We start from the raw sequence: 17,317 nt of genomic DNA on the forward strand, positions 1-17,317 counted from the left end.
ATTGTACTGAGGGTCAGAAATCCTTAGTTCTGGTACTATCTCTGCTACTGACTACTTTAGGACCTTTAGCAAGTACCATAAATTCTGGCCTTAGTTTCTTATGAGGTATAAAGAGCAAAGGGTTATAGCAGAATAACTATACCCACTTCTATTCTAAGCATTATATGTATTAAAAGTAAATTGAGCTAGGCATGGTGGCAAAATAAAAATAAAAAGGGCTGGGATGTGAGTATTAAAGCACCTCTGGGTTCAATCTCCTACCAAAAAAAAAAAAATCAACTGAAATATGTGATGTGGTTTTTAGCCACACTGGTCATTTATAATGTACTTCTTCCACGCCAATGTTGAGTTATAACTGAAATTGAAAAGAGCCAAGGATTGGATTTTCTAAATAAAGTTTACCACTGTACTAACAATAAAGAAAAAAGATCGGGTGTCTCTCTGGCCCCTCACTAAGCAAAAATTTATACTACAGATTGAACCCAGGGGCTCTTAACCAATGAGCCACATCACCAGTCCTTTTTATTCTTTATTTTGAGACATGGTCTTACTAAACTGCTTAGGGCCTCACTAAGTTGTTGAAGCTGGCTTTGAAATTGTGATTCTTCTGCCTCTGCCTCCAAAGTTGCTGGGATTACAGGTTGCGTCACTGTGTCCAGCAACAGGTGCATTTCAATGGAATGGTGGCACCACGCCCAACTGGTAGTTTTACATGGGCAGGGCCTTGTAATGTCCTCAATTTATATTATGGGAGGAGTGAGTGATAGTTAACATAAAGCAGTCTCCATCTGGTATACAATGTATGCAGTAACACAGCACATAATATTGACAAACTCATTGTCCCTATTTTCTGCTTCTATAACAAGTTCAAGGTGATTTTTATTTTCTTTTTGAGATTTTCCTGATATTCTTTAATGAACCTGTGTTACTTTTAAAATTGGAAAAGAACATACTCATTGAAAAAGTCATGAATTGACTCATCAAGCTACCATACATTCTAAAAACATGAATTAATCTGCAGTCCACAGGATGTGAAATATAAAGATTTTTTTCTAAAACCAAAATAAGCTCTTTGCAATTGGTTTAAGAATATTGGGACATCTCAGAATGCTCACAATTTGTAAATATTCTTTAAAGTACAAAAGATAATAAATACTTTTAGGAGATTTCTGCACTCACTATAAACTAGTAAGGTAAGAAATACAAGATTTTTAAAATATTTTTTTAGTTGTAGAGGGACATAATAGCTTTGTTTTATTTATTTATTTATTTTTTAATGTGGTGCTGAGGATTGAACCCAGTGCCTCACATGTGCTAGGCAAGTACTCTACCACTGAGCTACAACCTAGTCCCAAGATTTTTTTTCCTTAAGAATAACAACAGGGGGCTGTAGTTGTGGCTCAGTAGTAGATCGCTCGCCTAGCATGTGTGAAGCACTGGCTTCGATCCTCAACACCACATAAAAATAAATAAATAAATAAAATATATTGTGTCCATCTACAACTAAAAGACTCTCTTAAAAATAAAAAAAGAACAAAGAGGCCATCACGTGGTCAAGGACATTATGTCTGCCTCCACCATTTCAGAGGAAAAAAAATCCTTGTGCATTAACAACTTGAAAAGCAGACAGACGGTGGTGAGATGGAGTGGTTGTGAGGCAGTTGGGGTGTGAGGAGTACATGGACCCTCATCTTCCAGGGACCCCCAGAAGGTGCTGCTCTGCCTGCCCCAGCAACTAACGGACAGCTTTCCTCAAGCCAGTTCGAGGGAGGAGTGGAGGAGGGGGGAAGGACAAAAGAAAAAAGGCTCTCCTTGGCTTCAAGTGTGAAAAAGAGTTCTGTGAGAACATCAGTTCTGGAGTAATTCATGGAGCTGCAATCCTAGAATATAGTTGCTTCTGACTGTGTTTAAGAAACTTTTACAGGTTTGGGATGAACACAGAATCTACTTAACTGGCTCTTTTATTGCAAGTGATTTCAAGTTGCTCAACAAAATAGGAATCTACCCTAAGTTTCTTTGGCAGTAGAGTGAAATAATTTGGGCCATAAAAAGTAGCATATACTTGGGATTTCTTAGAGATCTTTTGTATGAATATATTTTATACACATACATGCTAAAACACATTATAGATACACACACACACACACACACACACACACACACACACTCGTGCACGCTGTTTACTCCAACTTCATTGTGCTCCTTGGTCCACTGTAGAGAAACTTCAAAAAAATCAAAGCATTTTGATTTTTCCTATCACCACTCACCTCAGAAGCAGTGAACAGAAGAGCTAAGTTGGGAGGCAGCAACAATGATTTTCTTCTTCAGTCTTACAGATGATGCTGCTTCCCCTCAATTATAAGGAATAAAATTGGAAGGGACTGAGAAATTAAAGTTGAAAACAGTGGGATGATATGCTGAATAACTTTCCAGTTCAGCCCAGTCTGTATATATGTGCTTTAATTACTTTATCTGAACCTGTCAGGTTAAAGCAAAAATGTTTAAAAATATTCTAAACCCAGTCAAGGATTGCTAATGTTGGGACAACATGATGAATCATTTCAATTAGCACAATAAGGAAGCTAGTTGTAAATACATAATTAGGGCTCTTTGATGAGCAGAAATGAGCTTCAGTAGAAAAGGATGGAGGTTAAAGAAGCAATGTCTAAGGTTCCATCTAATCTTAGGAGTTACAGGTCTATGTGAAAGAACACAGTCAACTCCAGAACCAAAGTAAAGAGGATCTTTCCTAAAAGCCAAGAATGGGACATCTGAACAATGGGAAAGGTAAGAGCTATAATGAACTGAAATTCTTCAAATATTTTTAGATCCATGGCTGATTCTGGGAAAAAAATAACTGGTCACTTTAGGAGGATTGCTTTGAAATCCACTGCTTTGAAAACTAGTAAGTATAGTGAAACTCAAACATTGAACTTATGAGACTAAAAGTGTTAGATGAAGGAAAATTTCTTCTTAAAGAAGTACATCTGGGCTGGGGCAGTTGCTCAGTTGTACAGCTCTTGCCTCTAACATGTGAGGCACTGGATTCGATCCTCAGCACCACATTAAAAAAAAAAAAAAAGAAAGAAAGAAAGAAAGAAAGATATTGTGTCCATCTACAACTAAAAAAATATATTTTTTTAAAAAAGTACCTCAGCTTGGGCTGAGGTTGTGGCTCAGCAGTAGAGTACTCGCCTAGCAAGTGTGGGGCCCTGGATTCAATCCTTAGCACTACATAAAAATAAATAAGTAAAAGGTATTGTGTCCAAACACAACTAAAAAAATATTTAAAAAATACCTCACAAACAACAATAAGTGTTGGTGAGAATGTAAGGAAAAAGGTACACTCATACATTGCTGGTGCAACTGCAAATTGGTGCAGCCAATATGGAAAGCAGTATGGAGATTCCTTGGAAATCTGGGAATGGAACCACCATTCAACCCGGCTATCCCTCTCCTTGGACTATACCCAAAGGATTTAAAAACAGCATACTACAGGGACACAGACACATCAATGTTTATAGCAGCACAATTCACAATAGCTAAACTGTGGAACCAACCTAGATGCCCTTCAGTAGATGAATGGATTAAAAAAGTAGCATATATACTTGATAGAATTTTACTCAGCAATAAAGAGAATAAAATGATGGCATTTGCAGGTAAATGGATGGCATTGGAGAAGATAATGCTAAGTGAAGTTAGCCAATCCCAAAAAAACAAATGCCAAATGTTTTCTCTGATATAAGGAGGCTGACTCATAGTGGGGTAGGGAGAGGGAGCATGGGAGGAATAGATGAATTCTAGATAGGAAAGAGGGGTGGGAGGGAAAGGGAGTGGGCAGGGGACTAGTAAGGATGGTGGAATGTGATAGACATCATTATCCAAAGAACATATATGAATTGTCAACATATTTTATATACAACCAGAGATATGAAAAATTGAGTTGTATATATGTAATAAGAATTGTAATGCATTCTGCCATCATTTACTTTTTAAAAATCAATTTAAAATAAAGAATAAATAAATAAACAAAAAAAGTACCTCAGCTAATAAACAACAATAGAATCATAATATCACCATTTTGTAATTCCTAATGAATTAATGGATCCAAGAAATGATCATCAATCACTGCCACCATCACAAGATGACAGATTTTGTACATCTCTTAAATGACTCAATGGCTTTAAGAACTGCATGGAAAAGTAGATAGAGGGGGAACCTTCTGATTGAAGACTTAGGTGAATTCAATTGCAATGTTCAGGCCTTCTTAAAATCTGAATCAAACAACCAACTCTGCCAGGCACTCATAATACACGACTGTAATCCCAGTGGCTTGAGAGGCTGAGGCAGAAGGATTGTGAGTTCAAAGCCAACCTCAGCAACTTAGCAAGATCTTGTCTCTAAATAAAATATAAAAAGGGCTGGGGATGTGGCTCAGTGGTTAAATGCCCCTGAGTTCAGTCTCCAGTATCAAAAAAAAAATCAACTCTAAAAATGTGTTAAGAAAATCTGGCAAATATAAACACTGAATTGGTATGTAGTAATATTAAGAATTCGCTGTATTTGCTACTCCGAGGCTGAAGAATGAGGATTACAAGTTCAAAGCAAAAATGGCAATTTATTGAAATCATGTCTCAAAATTTTAAAAAGGGCTGCAGATGTAGTTCAGGGATAAAATGCTTACCTGGCATAGCCCTGACTTCAATCAATCCCAGTACTGAAGAACAACAATGAAAAAACCTTACCATTATTTGTGTGACAATGCTGTTGTTCTACTTTTCTATGTGTATGTGAATAATGTCTTAGGATTATTTCAAAATAATATGGAAAATTAGAGGAGTAGTAGATATGGATAGAAGCAAAACAAGCATGGTCACATGTTGTCAATTATTGAAGTTATATGATGAATACACATGGGTGTACATGTTTGTAACTCCTAATGAATTAATGGATCCAAGAAATGATCATCAATCACTGCCAACATCATAAGATGACAGATTTTGTACATCTCTTAATGGAATTCTACCTATGAACTATTCACATGTGTGTATGAATATAAAAACACAAACCAGATAGATAGCTATGGCTGGATGAATGGGTAGACAGACAGATAAATGAAAGGATATGGCCATCTCCCTGGCCATGTTACCACAATGGAGCAAAGGGTCTATATATAAGAGCAAACTTTTAGAGTGACACTTAAAAGACTCATGTGTAGATGGGCATGGTGGCTCATTCTGTAATACCAATGGCTCAGGAGGCTGAGGCAAGAGAACTGCAAGTTCAAAGCCAGCCTCAATAACTTAGTGAGGCCCTAAGCAACTTAACAAGACCCTGTATCAAAATTTAAAAGGAGGGGGCTGGAGATATGGTTCGGTGGTTTAATCCCTGATACCAAAAAAAAAAAAAAAAAAAGACATATATAATGAGAACATCACCTAAGAGTACAAAAAGTAGGAGTTAGTCACATAGTGCATCAAAGGAAGTATGATAAAAATAGAAGCATTTTCAGGAGTGTAGACTGAGCAAAACATTTTTCACTATTCCTGCACTTAATTTTCATGAAAGGCATAAGGGTGCTTAAATTGAAGATTCATGGGGTTCATAAAAGGGCACGCGCACACACACACACACACACACACACACACACACACAAAACCCTACAACTAACATAATCAACGGTGAAAGAAAGACTGCTTTTCTCCAGAGATTAGATCAAGGCAAGAATGTATGCTTACCCTCCCATTCAACACAGTACTGGAAGTCTAAGCCTATGCTATAAAAAAAGACATCCCTATTGAAAAGGAATAAGTACAATTGTCCCTCTTCACAGATTACATGATTAACAATAATAACCTTCAGAAACAGGAAAATCTACAAAGCAACAGGACACTGAGTCAACCGATAGGGCCCTCCCACAAGATCACTTTGGCTTCCTTCCTCCATTCTGACCCTTTCTGATCTGTCAGTTGCATCAGTTTTTGATCTCCACAAGAAACCAGGTATGATGGTAAAAAAAGAAAATCCAAGAGAAAAATCTCCAACAAAAATGTCCTACAACTAATAAGTGAGTTTAGCAAGGTCACAGGATACACGTTGTTAAAACCAATTCTGCCCGGAATTCTCACATTTTTGTACATTTTTTCAAGCAGAGAAACCTTCAGATTTTTATGTGAACTATTCAGGATGTTGTACAACTAAAATATATGGTGTTACCAATGAGGGTAATAGAGATTTTGACAGGTCATGGACATTAGAAATTTATTTGGTTGGTCCCCAAACAGTCACCACTCAGCTCTAAACAAAATGTAACATGTCTTGTTTACTGATATGAAGCCACTCTTTCTGGGCTGGGGATGTGGCTCAAGCGGTAGCGCGCTCGCCTGGCATGCGTGCGGCCCGGGTTCGATCCTCAGCACCACATACCAACAAAGATGTGTGTCCGCCGAGAACTAAAAAATAAATATTAAAAATTCTCTCACTCTCTCTCCTCTCTCACTTCTCTCTCACTCTCTTTAAAAAAAAAAAAAGCCACTCTTTCTTTCTGCCCCATGGATTCCTCCTTCCTCCTCTATTCTCTCTGTTCTTCTGCTTTAAAAAGTGATTTAAGGAGCTGGGGTTGTGGCTCAGTGGTAGAGTGCTTGCCTAGCACATGCAAGGTGCTGGGTTCGAACCTCAGCACTACATAAAAATAAATAAATAAAATAAAGATACAAAAAAAGTGATTTAGTTTTGGGCAGAGGTCTATCTGAAAAGGGAATATAAGCCCATTTGCACCAATATGCAGGAGAACTTGACAAGTAAGGGACTCAAATTTTTATGACTCTGTTGGAAAGACATCTAAGTGACCATCCTACCTGGTTTCTTTTGGGAATGGAAAACTCAAACTCACCTAAGAGGTCAGGAAGGATTCATAGGCAGGAGGGAAGGTAAGTGACCTTGTGGGAAGGCCCTTTGACTCTAGGTACTGCTGTTTTGTTGTTTTTCCTATGTCTGGATATAGGAACCTCTAGGTTATATACTTGTACTTCTTATCCCATAAGTGTCAATGGAAGAGTCAGGATTTAGTGCAAATGCCTCTCTCCTCTGATGTCCAAAGCATTACCAATAGAGTTAATGAGCTGTACACTGGCAAGTCAGAAGCCTCGTGAATTTCAACTTTGATATTCCCATTATTGGGTGGCTCAATGCAGACTCTATGACTGACAGAAAAGAAAATGGTATATTCAAGATCGTAGCTGGGCTGGTGCCATATACATATGACTTAACACTAAAGAGTGGTATCAATCTGCTGAAAATTTTACCCCCAATCAGCCATGTGAGCCATTTCACTAGCACAAAGCCTGGTTTGACTAAGCTGACACTTGATGATTTCTACTGCACTGCAGTGACTTTTCAACCTCCGTACCAGATCTGCAGAACCAAAAACATGTGGTACCTCCTCCACTCAGCAGATAGAATTCAAGGCCCTTCACAGAGCTCTGCCAATACTCCCCTTGATGAACTGTCTTACATGTTTACTGACCCCTGGGCTGTTGCCAATGGCCTAGCTATTTGGTCCGCTACTTTGCAAACTGAAGTCTGGCAGACATCCCTCCAGGTCTGGGGTTGTGGTTCAAAGGGAAAATGCTCACCTACCACATGCAAGGCCCTGGGTTCAATACTCAGCACCACATAAAATAAAATAAAGGTATTGTGTCCAACTACAACTAAAAAAATAAATATTAAAAAAAGACATCCCTCAAGCATCCCTGTGAAATGCAAAAATGGGGATGCTGATTAAATGAAATGCAAAAGTCACAGCTGCTGATTAAACTTTCAGAGACTCACATGTGTAACCCACAGGAAGGGCACATTCTCTGATGAGACGAACCAGAATCAAGCTGCCCACTGAACCTGCACTGTTCTAGATGCTACTCTATTACTGCCTGGATCCGTCATCACAGGAGACATGACAACACATCTATCAGCACTATCTGCTTCTGCAGAGGCTGCCACTGAATGCCAGACTATGGGTCCTACTCAAAGTTGCTATAATGCTCTCCTGGCAGGCTGACAACATTGGACTTCGGGCCCCTCCCGGGCTACTGGTGGTGTTTCATCATCATTGACACTTTCAGGCCATGATAATAATTTCAGTTCAGTCTACCAACTGCACTCACACTTCTGTGGCCTCTAAAACTAATACATGGCATGTATTTGGTTTTCTGGACAATTTGCCACCTGACCATAGCATACCTTTCACTGCAAAAGCTATTCAATAAAGAAGGAGATTGAGGGGGAGGGTGGAGGGACAGGAAAGTGAAGGAAATGCAGAATGAATTTGACAAAATTAAGCTATGTGCATGTATGAATATACCACAGTGAATTCCACCTTTATATCTACAAAGCACAATTAAAAATACATAAATGAGCTAAAGGTAGAGTAGTGGAGTAGAAAAAGAGGAATGGGGGGTGGGGGAAGGAGGAGGAAAGGGACACTGACATTGAGTAAATTAAACTCCATGCTTATATGATTATGTCAGAATAAACTCAACTATTATGTTCAATTATAATGCACCAATAAAAGCAAAAAAACATTACTCCACAATGGGTTGGTAGTCAAAAGTATTCAATTGACCTTCCATCCTTCCATTTTCTTTGCCATCTGTAGGCATCTGGTATTGTTGACCACTGAAAGAGCTTCCATCAAAATCAACTTGAAAAGGTTTTGACTGCCTCTCTCATCTTGTGGTGTGTCATCTTGCTTAAGCAGTTGGTCGCTAAATGCAGCTGTCCCAGAAAAAGATCAACTCCTCTCAGTTGCATCTTAAGTAATGATCACAATGAAGAGTTTGGCAGTTTCTTAAAAAGTCAAACATAAACCTATTATAGAACCCAGCAAATCTCACTCCTAGCTCTTTATCCTAGAGAGAGTAATGTACACAAAAATCTGTACATGATTTTTACAGTGGTCTATTCATAATCACCCAAAACTAGGGAAAAAAATAAAATGTTCTACAATTGTTGAAGGGATTAAAAGAAAACCTGTGATATATCCATACAATGAATAATCCACAGCAATAAAATTGAAAAAAAATCATTGATAAACGTAACAACTTGGAAGAATCTCAAAGGCATTGTGTTAAGTAGAAGTCAGTCTTAAAAGTTTAGATACTCTGTAACCATTTATATGGTGTTCTTGATAAAGAATAAATTATGGTTGCCAGGGGTTAGGGAGAAGGGGAGTGTGCTTACAATAGAGTAGATATGGGGAGTTTGGGGAATAATAAAACTCTTTCTGTAACTTGATTGTGTTGTTGTTTGCATGAGTCTATATATTAAAATTGAAAGAACTGCAAGTCAAAAGGAAAGTCCATTTTGCTCTATGTCAATTTAAAAAATAAAAAGCAAGGACTATAGTCTTCAAAAATGTTAATTTTATAAATGATCAAGAAAGGCTGTAGAAATATTCCATATTACCTACATCCCATACAGGAAGGGGAAAAATGTTGTAATAACCTATATATATATTTGCTGGGGGATGGGGGGGGTACCAGGGACTGAACCAGGGGCACTTAACTACTAATCCACATCCCCAGCCCTTTTTTGTATTTTATTTAGAAACAGGGTCTCACTGAGTTGCTTAGGGCTGCACTATGTTGCTGAGGCTGGCTTTGAACTCACAATACTCCTGACTCAGCCTCCTAAGCCACTGGGATTACAGGCATTCGACACCATGCCACACAATAGCCTTTATATTAAGAAACAGAAAAAAAATATCCCTGACATTTTAATTCTAACCTTTTTCAAAACTTGGAAAAAACTGACTAGTGATCTTGTGTTCTGTTCTTCTGATTTTTTCTATGTCAAGTAATTAATAGATTAAATTAAGTATTCAGGTAGTGCCTACTACGTAAAAGGCAACATAATTTTGCAGATATAGGGAAAACAAATTCCTATTTTTCCCTAAGGCTATTGAATACTTTCTGCCAAACCATTTATTCACTCTTCTTTAATAGCTTTTGCTACCATGAAAACATTAAAAATTTTTGCGACTCTTAGGAGTCAGTTTCCCAAATTATGGTTTTGAGATTATTTTTCTAGTCTCATAAGGAAGTTACTCATCTTACACGCTGCACAAAGTCCAACTTTATGGTCATTTTCTCAAGCCATCTCACTATTGAGAGATTTTTTTTTTCCACTTTGGAAAACTCCTTCCGCAAATATTTTGTACACTGTTACAAGGAACAGCAAACCCTGATGCCCATTGGCTCTCTTAGTAAAAGGAATTTATTGACTCCATGTGATGATGGTCGCGGCCCTGTCTTTTTCCTCTTATCAATTTTGTCCTCCGGCTACCTTCTATTACGGTGGCAAATCTGCCAGGAATCAGAGATGTCTGTTTCTTCAATCATATCCAAAGGAAAAAAAAAATATCACTAAGTCAAAACATTAAACAGAAGGCCCAAATCTCTCTGCTTGTCCACACTGTGTAGCATGTTATCCCTGAACCCACCCAACACGAGGGCTGCTACACTGTGAGAAGAGGAAGAGCAGAGGATAGGGCGTCCTCAAGTCTCCAGGAGTCATTCTCTCTTCTAGTAGACACGGCCTTTAGCTGGCAGAATCAGCTGCCATTTATTTGCGCGCTGCCTCTTGGCGTTCTTTCGGCCATTTCAAACCGCAGGGAAATGAGCTGTCGCTCCAGGTGACCGTGTCCATTGGAGAGTGATGGGAAACACTAATGGAAGGTGGGGTGCCAGCACCCTCTTCAGTAGTCAAGCAGGAAGGCTGCTTGGGGGGCCTGGAGGGACGATCCGGGCACAGCGGGAGCTCGGTGATTCCACCAGCAAATCTCGGTGGGGTGCCGGTGAAGGGGGGTCCCAGGCTTTCTTCCGGTCATCTCCCCGCGCGCGGACCCCCTCACCCAGAGAAGGGAGTCACCGAACTCAGACCGACCGGGTTCGCGACCCGCAGGCCCGGGACCCAGCCGAGTGCAGCGCACACCCGACGGCACCTCGGTTCCGGCCGGGAGCCGAGGGAACCGCCTCCGGAGCCGAGAGGCGGAAGCGGAAGCGCCGCTGAGGTGTCGCCTGGGAGACGCAGGAGGCGGGGCCGCCCCAGAGCGCCACCTTTGACCCGCAGCCGAGGCGACGTCAGAGGCGGCCGCAGTCGGAAGCCTGCGGCGGTGGCCGAGGTGCGGGCCCGCGGCGCTCTGGCGGCGATGGAGGTAACACGGCCGCGGCGGCCTGGCCGGGTCCGTCTTCCCGCCGCCGAGCCTCCCGCGCCACGACTGGCGACGAGGGTGGGACCCCGGGAGGACTGTGCCGCCGCCTGCCCTGACTCTGCCCCTGAGAGCACCCCGCTGCTCGGGTCCTCACCGGAGGGCTTTCCCCGCGGGGGTTCCCAGCGTGCGGTCCGCGCCCACGAGTTCTTGACCCCGGGCTTGCGTTTTATTTTGTAGGATCCTCTTCAAGATGGGGTGGCCTCACCAGCCCCCCCGGGGACCGGGAAGTCCAAGGTGAAGAGCGTGTGTGACCAGCGGGCTCGCTCAGGAGCGGAAGGGTGATGAACCAGGAACTGCGATGTGGGAGAGGGGGGCCCTTTGAAAGGAAGAACCCCTTCCAGGCGTTTCAGTTTTAAGTGACACTCACTCGCCCGTTTTCCGCTTCTCTCTCCTACTCCCCCCGACCTGGATTCCCTGACCGGGAAACCCGTTCTTGTTTACTTCCTGCTCCTGGTTGGCACTGCTGAGAGATCCTGCAGATTGTCAGACATGAAATGAAGCCGTCTAATTTATAAGGATTTCTCTAGTGATGCAGTTAGGGTAGGAAACAAGGGGCTCTAGTTCCTATGTTGTGAAAAGAGAGAGTTGAGTTAGATCATTTTTTATGGCCCCTGACAATATTTAACACTCAATGATTTCAGATGATAGTGATTTATTGCCAAGATTTATTGTTTGCATGCCAAGTTTCAGGCCCTTGCCTAAGCCCTGGGTTTCTTTATTTAAGCTTCATGATAACTATGAGATAGTACTGTGATTATTCTTATTTTACAAATGAGAATCCACAGAGGTTAAGTAATTTTCAAAAGTTGTGAAAGCCCAGTTTTTTAGTTAAAGCTGAAAAGTTTCCTGATGTATCTTGTTGCTGTAGTTATAAATTTTCATATGACCAGAGACTTCTTTCAGCTTGGCATAGAATTTTACAGCTCTTTAGGAATTTTAAGAAGTATTAGTTCCAATCCCTAATTGTACAGTTTAAGAAATCAAAATCTAGAAAAGTGACCTCTGTCACAATAATCTGTGTAAGAAATTAAGTGCTCTTTTTGCTAATGACTGATTCTTGACTTGAAGGTGCATTTGCTATTTTAAAAAATGTGGAATAAAATATGGTGTTTGATTGGCTTAAAGGTTTAGTCAGTAGAATGTTTTTATTTTTAAGCAGACATTGTTTTTTTTTGTGACATTCTGGAAATGTGATAACAAGTTGTTACACCTTTCAGCTGGAAACATTGCCCAAGGAAGATCTCATCAAGTTTGCCAAGAAGCAAATGATGCTGTTACAGAAAGCTAAGTCAAGGTGTACAGGTATTAGGTTAAAAATATTTATCTTGGTTAAAAATGGTATTTTTTAATTTTTAATATTTATTTTTTAGGTGTAGATGGACACAACACAATGCCTTTATTTTTATGTGGTGCTGAGGATCGAACCCAGGTCCGCCCGTGCTAGGCGAGCGCTCTACTGCTGAGCCACAATCCCAGCCCAAAATGGTAGTTTAAATAGTACATTGGCCCATTTTTAGTTTTCATGATTCCAAATGCATCTTAGTCACTTGTAGAATCTCACTACTTAACAACACTTACCTCTTTTTGTGTTTTGTTTCCTTTTGTTATTTTTTTTTTTGAATATTTGCATGTCTAAATTACAGTTATCTTTGAATCGTTAAAGTTAGGGAGGATTATTTTTAAAATTTTGTAAAGTTGGGCTGGGGATGTGGCTCAAGTGGTAGCGCGCTCGCCTGGCATGCGTGCGGCCCGGGTTCGATCCTCAGCACCACATACCAACAAAGATGTTGTGTCCGCCGAGAACTAAAAAATAAATATTTTAAAAAAAATAAAATAAAATAGAATTTTGTAAAGTTAAGCATTTTTTTTCCCTTCATGTGGATTGTAGATTCCTCTGAGTTAAGTGTGTTTTCTAGAAGAGTCAGTTAAAATGTTAGAGATACAAAGTGGTAAGCCCAAAGACATAGTCAATGTCCTTGAGTAAAGTAATAAATTCCTGGGAATCTGAAATGTATACGTTTGCTGGGATTGGTTGATTTTTCTATTCTGTTTAATTTTTATTTCAAAAGGAAATTAATGCTAATAGCTCAAGTGGCTGAGGTCTTGAATTTGAGATGACTTAAAAATATTAACTGCCCAATCTAAAAAAAAAAAAAAACCAAGAATTATTTTCTATCAGAAAGTCAAATTATGTTTTAGAATTTGAATCTGCTTGTAATTAAGAGAGTAATTTATTTGAAAATGATGTTCTAGGCTCCAGAGCCAAGTTTTTTTGTTTAATATGAGGTTTAATATGAGTTCTTGCTTTAAAATTATACAGTAAGAAGTGTTTATAACTGAAATAATATGTCTAGGATTTGTTTCAAAATTATCAGGATGGCCAGGTACAGTGGTGCATGCCTATAGTCCCAGTTACTTTGGAGGCTGACAAGGGAGAATCGCTTGAGCCCAGGAGTTTGTGACTAGCTTGGGCCATATAGTGAGACCCTGTCTCAAATTTTATAATAGGTAAGGGGGGAAGGAGGAAGTGAGTGCTATTAGGCATGAAATACTGTCAGTGTGATAATCACTAAAGCAGGATGATGGGTATATACAGATTAATCATACTATTTTCTCAACTTTTTTATCTTAAGTTTTCCATATTAAAAGGAAAAGAGGGCTGGGGATGTGGTTCAAGGGGTAGCGCGCTCGCCTGGCATGCATGCAGCCCGGGTTCGATCCTCAGCACCACATACAAAGATGTTGTGTCTGCCCCCGAGAACTAAAAAATAAATATTAAAAATTCTCTCTCTCTCTCTCTCTCTCTCTCTCTCTCTCTCTCTCTCTCTCTCTCTCTCTCCTCTCCCCCCCCCCTCTCACTCTCTCTTAAAAAAAAAAAAAGATGTTGTGTCTGCAGAGAACTAAAATAAACATTAAAAAATTCTCTCTCTCTCTCTCTCTCTCTCTCTCTCAAAAAAATAAAAAAAATAAAATAAATAAAAGGAAAAGAAAAGATGATGCTATTATGTGAGTCAATATTTCTCAAAGTGTCTGCTTCTTAAATATATTCAAATTTATAGGTTATGGAGGTTTTTTTTTTTAAGAATGTACTTATCAGTTTAGTGATTATTTTCTGAACTGGAAAATTTTTTCAAATTATTTAGAATTGGAAAAAGAAATTGAAGAATTCAAATCAAAACCTGTTGATGGAGGAACTGATGATATTATTAAGGTAATGAAACAATTGTGAATATTGCTTCAATTTTTATTTACCAAAAGGAAATGTCAGATGATAAATAGAATTTCCTTGAGGGATGTCAGTTTGCTAGAGGCTATCTGGCATTCTGTTTACCACTTCCTCTCTGGACTTGGTTAAGTTTTTACCACTCTGATTAACTATTTTAAAAAAAAATAGGGCTAATGACTTCTAGATCTCTATCTGAAATGAATATTTTCTCCCCTTTTCTTCCCACATACTTCTTAAATACCTCAGTCTTTGCCCTATTCCTCCCTGCCCCTCTCAGAAAACCTGGCCATGCTCAGAATTTCATTGTTCTAAAGATACTTGTAATCTGTAGGTGGATCTACATCATTAGATGTGCCTACTGACCCATATCTGAAGTTGTATTTCTGGGGGCCTGGGAAAAAACCCTCACACATTTCACTTGTCATCTTCTCAAGTGTAACATGACCAAATCCCCTCCTCTGGGTGGGTCAGCAGCACCACTGGGCTTTGTGCTTTTTGACTTATGCTTTAACTTTGCGATTTCCTTTATCCTCTACATGTATCAGTTACAAAGACTTGTGGTTACTTCAGCTTTACTTCGGCTTTCTCTCCATTTGCATGGCTCTCTCCTGCCTTCTGTCTTCATATACTTGTTTGGTCTGCTTGTTTTCTAGGTCTGCTACACATTTTTCCTGGAACTGGCTTTGGCGATGATCCTGTGAACCTCTACACTGCTTTCCTCCATCAGGCCCCCATTTGCTAGGATCTCTCATCATTCACTTTCTCAGTTAACCATCTCATTTTGATAGAGCACATCTTTCTATAGCTTCTTAAGAATGAGTGCATTGTAGGTGCATTTAAAAAATGCCTTTATCCTACTCTCCTATTTGATGGGTAGCTATAACACGATATAGAACTTCTAAATTTTTCTATATCTGCTTTGTTTTTGTTTCCTTAAATAGCACAGGGGATTTTTTGTTTGTTTTTTAATTAATATTCTTTCACTAAGGAGTTCAGAGGGAGGCAGTCCTAGAGTTGGTTCAGTCTCCCAATGGTGTCATCACAACCAATTCCTTCATCTCTGTGCTCCTGCATCTTTATCTTATCAACTGGGGAGGCCTGAGGTTTAAGGTTTTAACCTTTATAGTATCTATAAAAAAGACAGATAAGAAAAAAAATAGTTGATCATAGAGGTTAAATGAGACAGTCTACAGAAAATGCCACAGAACTTTTTGGAATACTAATCTAGAATTATATTTTCATTCCAGTTTTCCATTTTGTCTGAGAAATGTCATTGACTTTTAATTTTCCACAATTATATTGAAATTTCTATTTGGGGGTTTGAATGTTTAATTTTGAAGAGCTCATTCTTGATATCTGAAAATTTATACATCTTATTTGAAAATTTAACATGTTCTGTTTTTCTGAGGAAATAAATTCATGCTGTCTTAAAGTTTACCTCTGCTTTTGCATTTTCTGTTTCCTTCAGGTTGAAATATTTTGATCACTTGTGAACCCAAAAGAAAATCTAGTATCTTGAAAATAACATACATCTTCCCAAGTAGTCCCCTACTATCCTATGCTGCCCCTCCAGTTTCTCATACCCAAGGTAGCCATTATCCTAGCTGGGCACATTGGTGCACACCTGTAATCCCAGTGGCTCAGGAGGCTGAGATAGGAGGATAGCAAGTTCAAAGCCAGCCTCAGCAAAAGCGAGGCCCTAAGCAACTCAGTAAGACCCTCTCTCTAAATAAAATACAAAATAGGGCTGGGGATGTGGCTCAGTGGTTGAGTGCTCCTTAGTTCAATCCCCGTACCCACCCCCCAAAAAGTTTCATGAATGTTCAGCTGTAGGAGATTATGTCAAACAGTTTTATAAAGTATTTGAAATAACTTTCACTTCTACCAGTAACATACCCAGGATCCGATAGATCCATATCCTCTTCAGCACTAGGTTTTGTCTTACTTTTTATTTTTGCCAATTAAGTAAATGTAAAATGAAAGGTCATGGTGATCCTGAAAGGAATCACTCATTTTTTATCCAACGTCCATTTTTTTTAATGGACCAGTGAGCCTTTTTTTATTGATTTGTAAAACTTTTTATATATTTTACATAGAGATATTCTTGATTATGCATGTTTTGAATATCTTTTTCCAATTTCTGACTTGATTTTTCAGTTTTTATATTTTTCTGAACACTTTAAATTTTCCAAAAAATGTGTTGAAGTTCTCATATTCCTATATCTTTTCTCCTTTTCTCTTTGTTCTTATGTTTATACCTTTTTGAATCTTTTATTTTCCCTTTAACATGGATTGGGAAAGATGTGATAACTATGCCTGTGGTCAGTCCACCATTTTTTATAACATTTATTTATTTTTAGTTGTAGATGGACACAATACCTTTATTTTACTTAATTTTTATGTAGTACTAAGGATTGAACGCAGTGCCTCTCTCACACATGCTAAGCAGGTGCTCTACCACTGACGCACAACCACAGCCCAGACCACCATTTTTTTAACCCCAGGCAAACAAATCCTTCTATTCCAAAACAGGCATTGACTGAACGTCTGGATGCTATTCTTCTGGATAAAGCAGAGACTGAACAACAGTGTCTTTCTCTGAAGAAAGAAAATACTAAAATGAAACAAGAGGTTGAGGTAAGACAATATTTAATGTTATTTTATTTTTTATTAACTTATATAGTGTAGGCATGAATTTTTTAGCTAACTAAACCCTTTAAAAGCATCTAATTGCCAGTTTTGGTGGCATATGTCTATGATCCCAGCCGTTCGAGAGGCTGGGGCAGGAGGATACTAAGTTTAAAGCTAACCTCAACAATTTA

General features: G+C 39.1%; 1 protein-coding gene across 7 annotated transcripts in view; it reads left to right on the plus strand.

Annotated features, from left to right (window-relative positions):
• The first annotated feature begins 11,017 nt into the window (after positions 1-11,017).
• The window catches only part of GCC2 (GRIP and coiled-coil domain containing 2), a 49,725-nt gene continuing 43,425 nt past the window's right edge, over positions 11,018-17,317 (plus strand). Inside the window, exons 1-5 of one of the 7 annotated variants that reach the window (XM_081264413.1) lie at positions 11,018-11,212; positions 11,447-11,547; positions 12,487-12,563; positions 14,413-14,480; positions 17,028-17,132. In XM_081264413.1, coding sequence (XP_081120539.1) covers positions 17,115-17,132 — 18 coding nt within the window. In that variant the 5' untranslated portion in view covers positions 11,018-11,212; positions 11,447-11,547; positions 12,487-12,563; positions 14,413-14,480; positions 17,028-17,114. Of the gene's footprint in view, positions 11,240-11,441; positions 11,548-12,486; positions 12,572-14,412; positions 14,481-17,027; positions 17,133-17,317 lie in introns of those variants that run through there. The other 6 variants (XM_081264410.1, XM_081264407.1, XM_081264408.1 and 3 more) reach the window with 6 other exon arrangements.

The sequence above is a fragment of the Spermophilus citellus genome (assembly GCF_964194105.1).
Source record: "Spermophilus citellus genome assembly, chromosome: 13".
NCBI classification, from domain to species: Eukaryota; Metazoa; Chordata; class Mammalia; order Rodentia; family Sciuridae; genus Spermophilus; species Spermophilus citellus.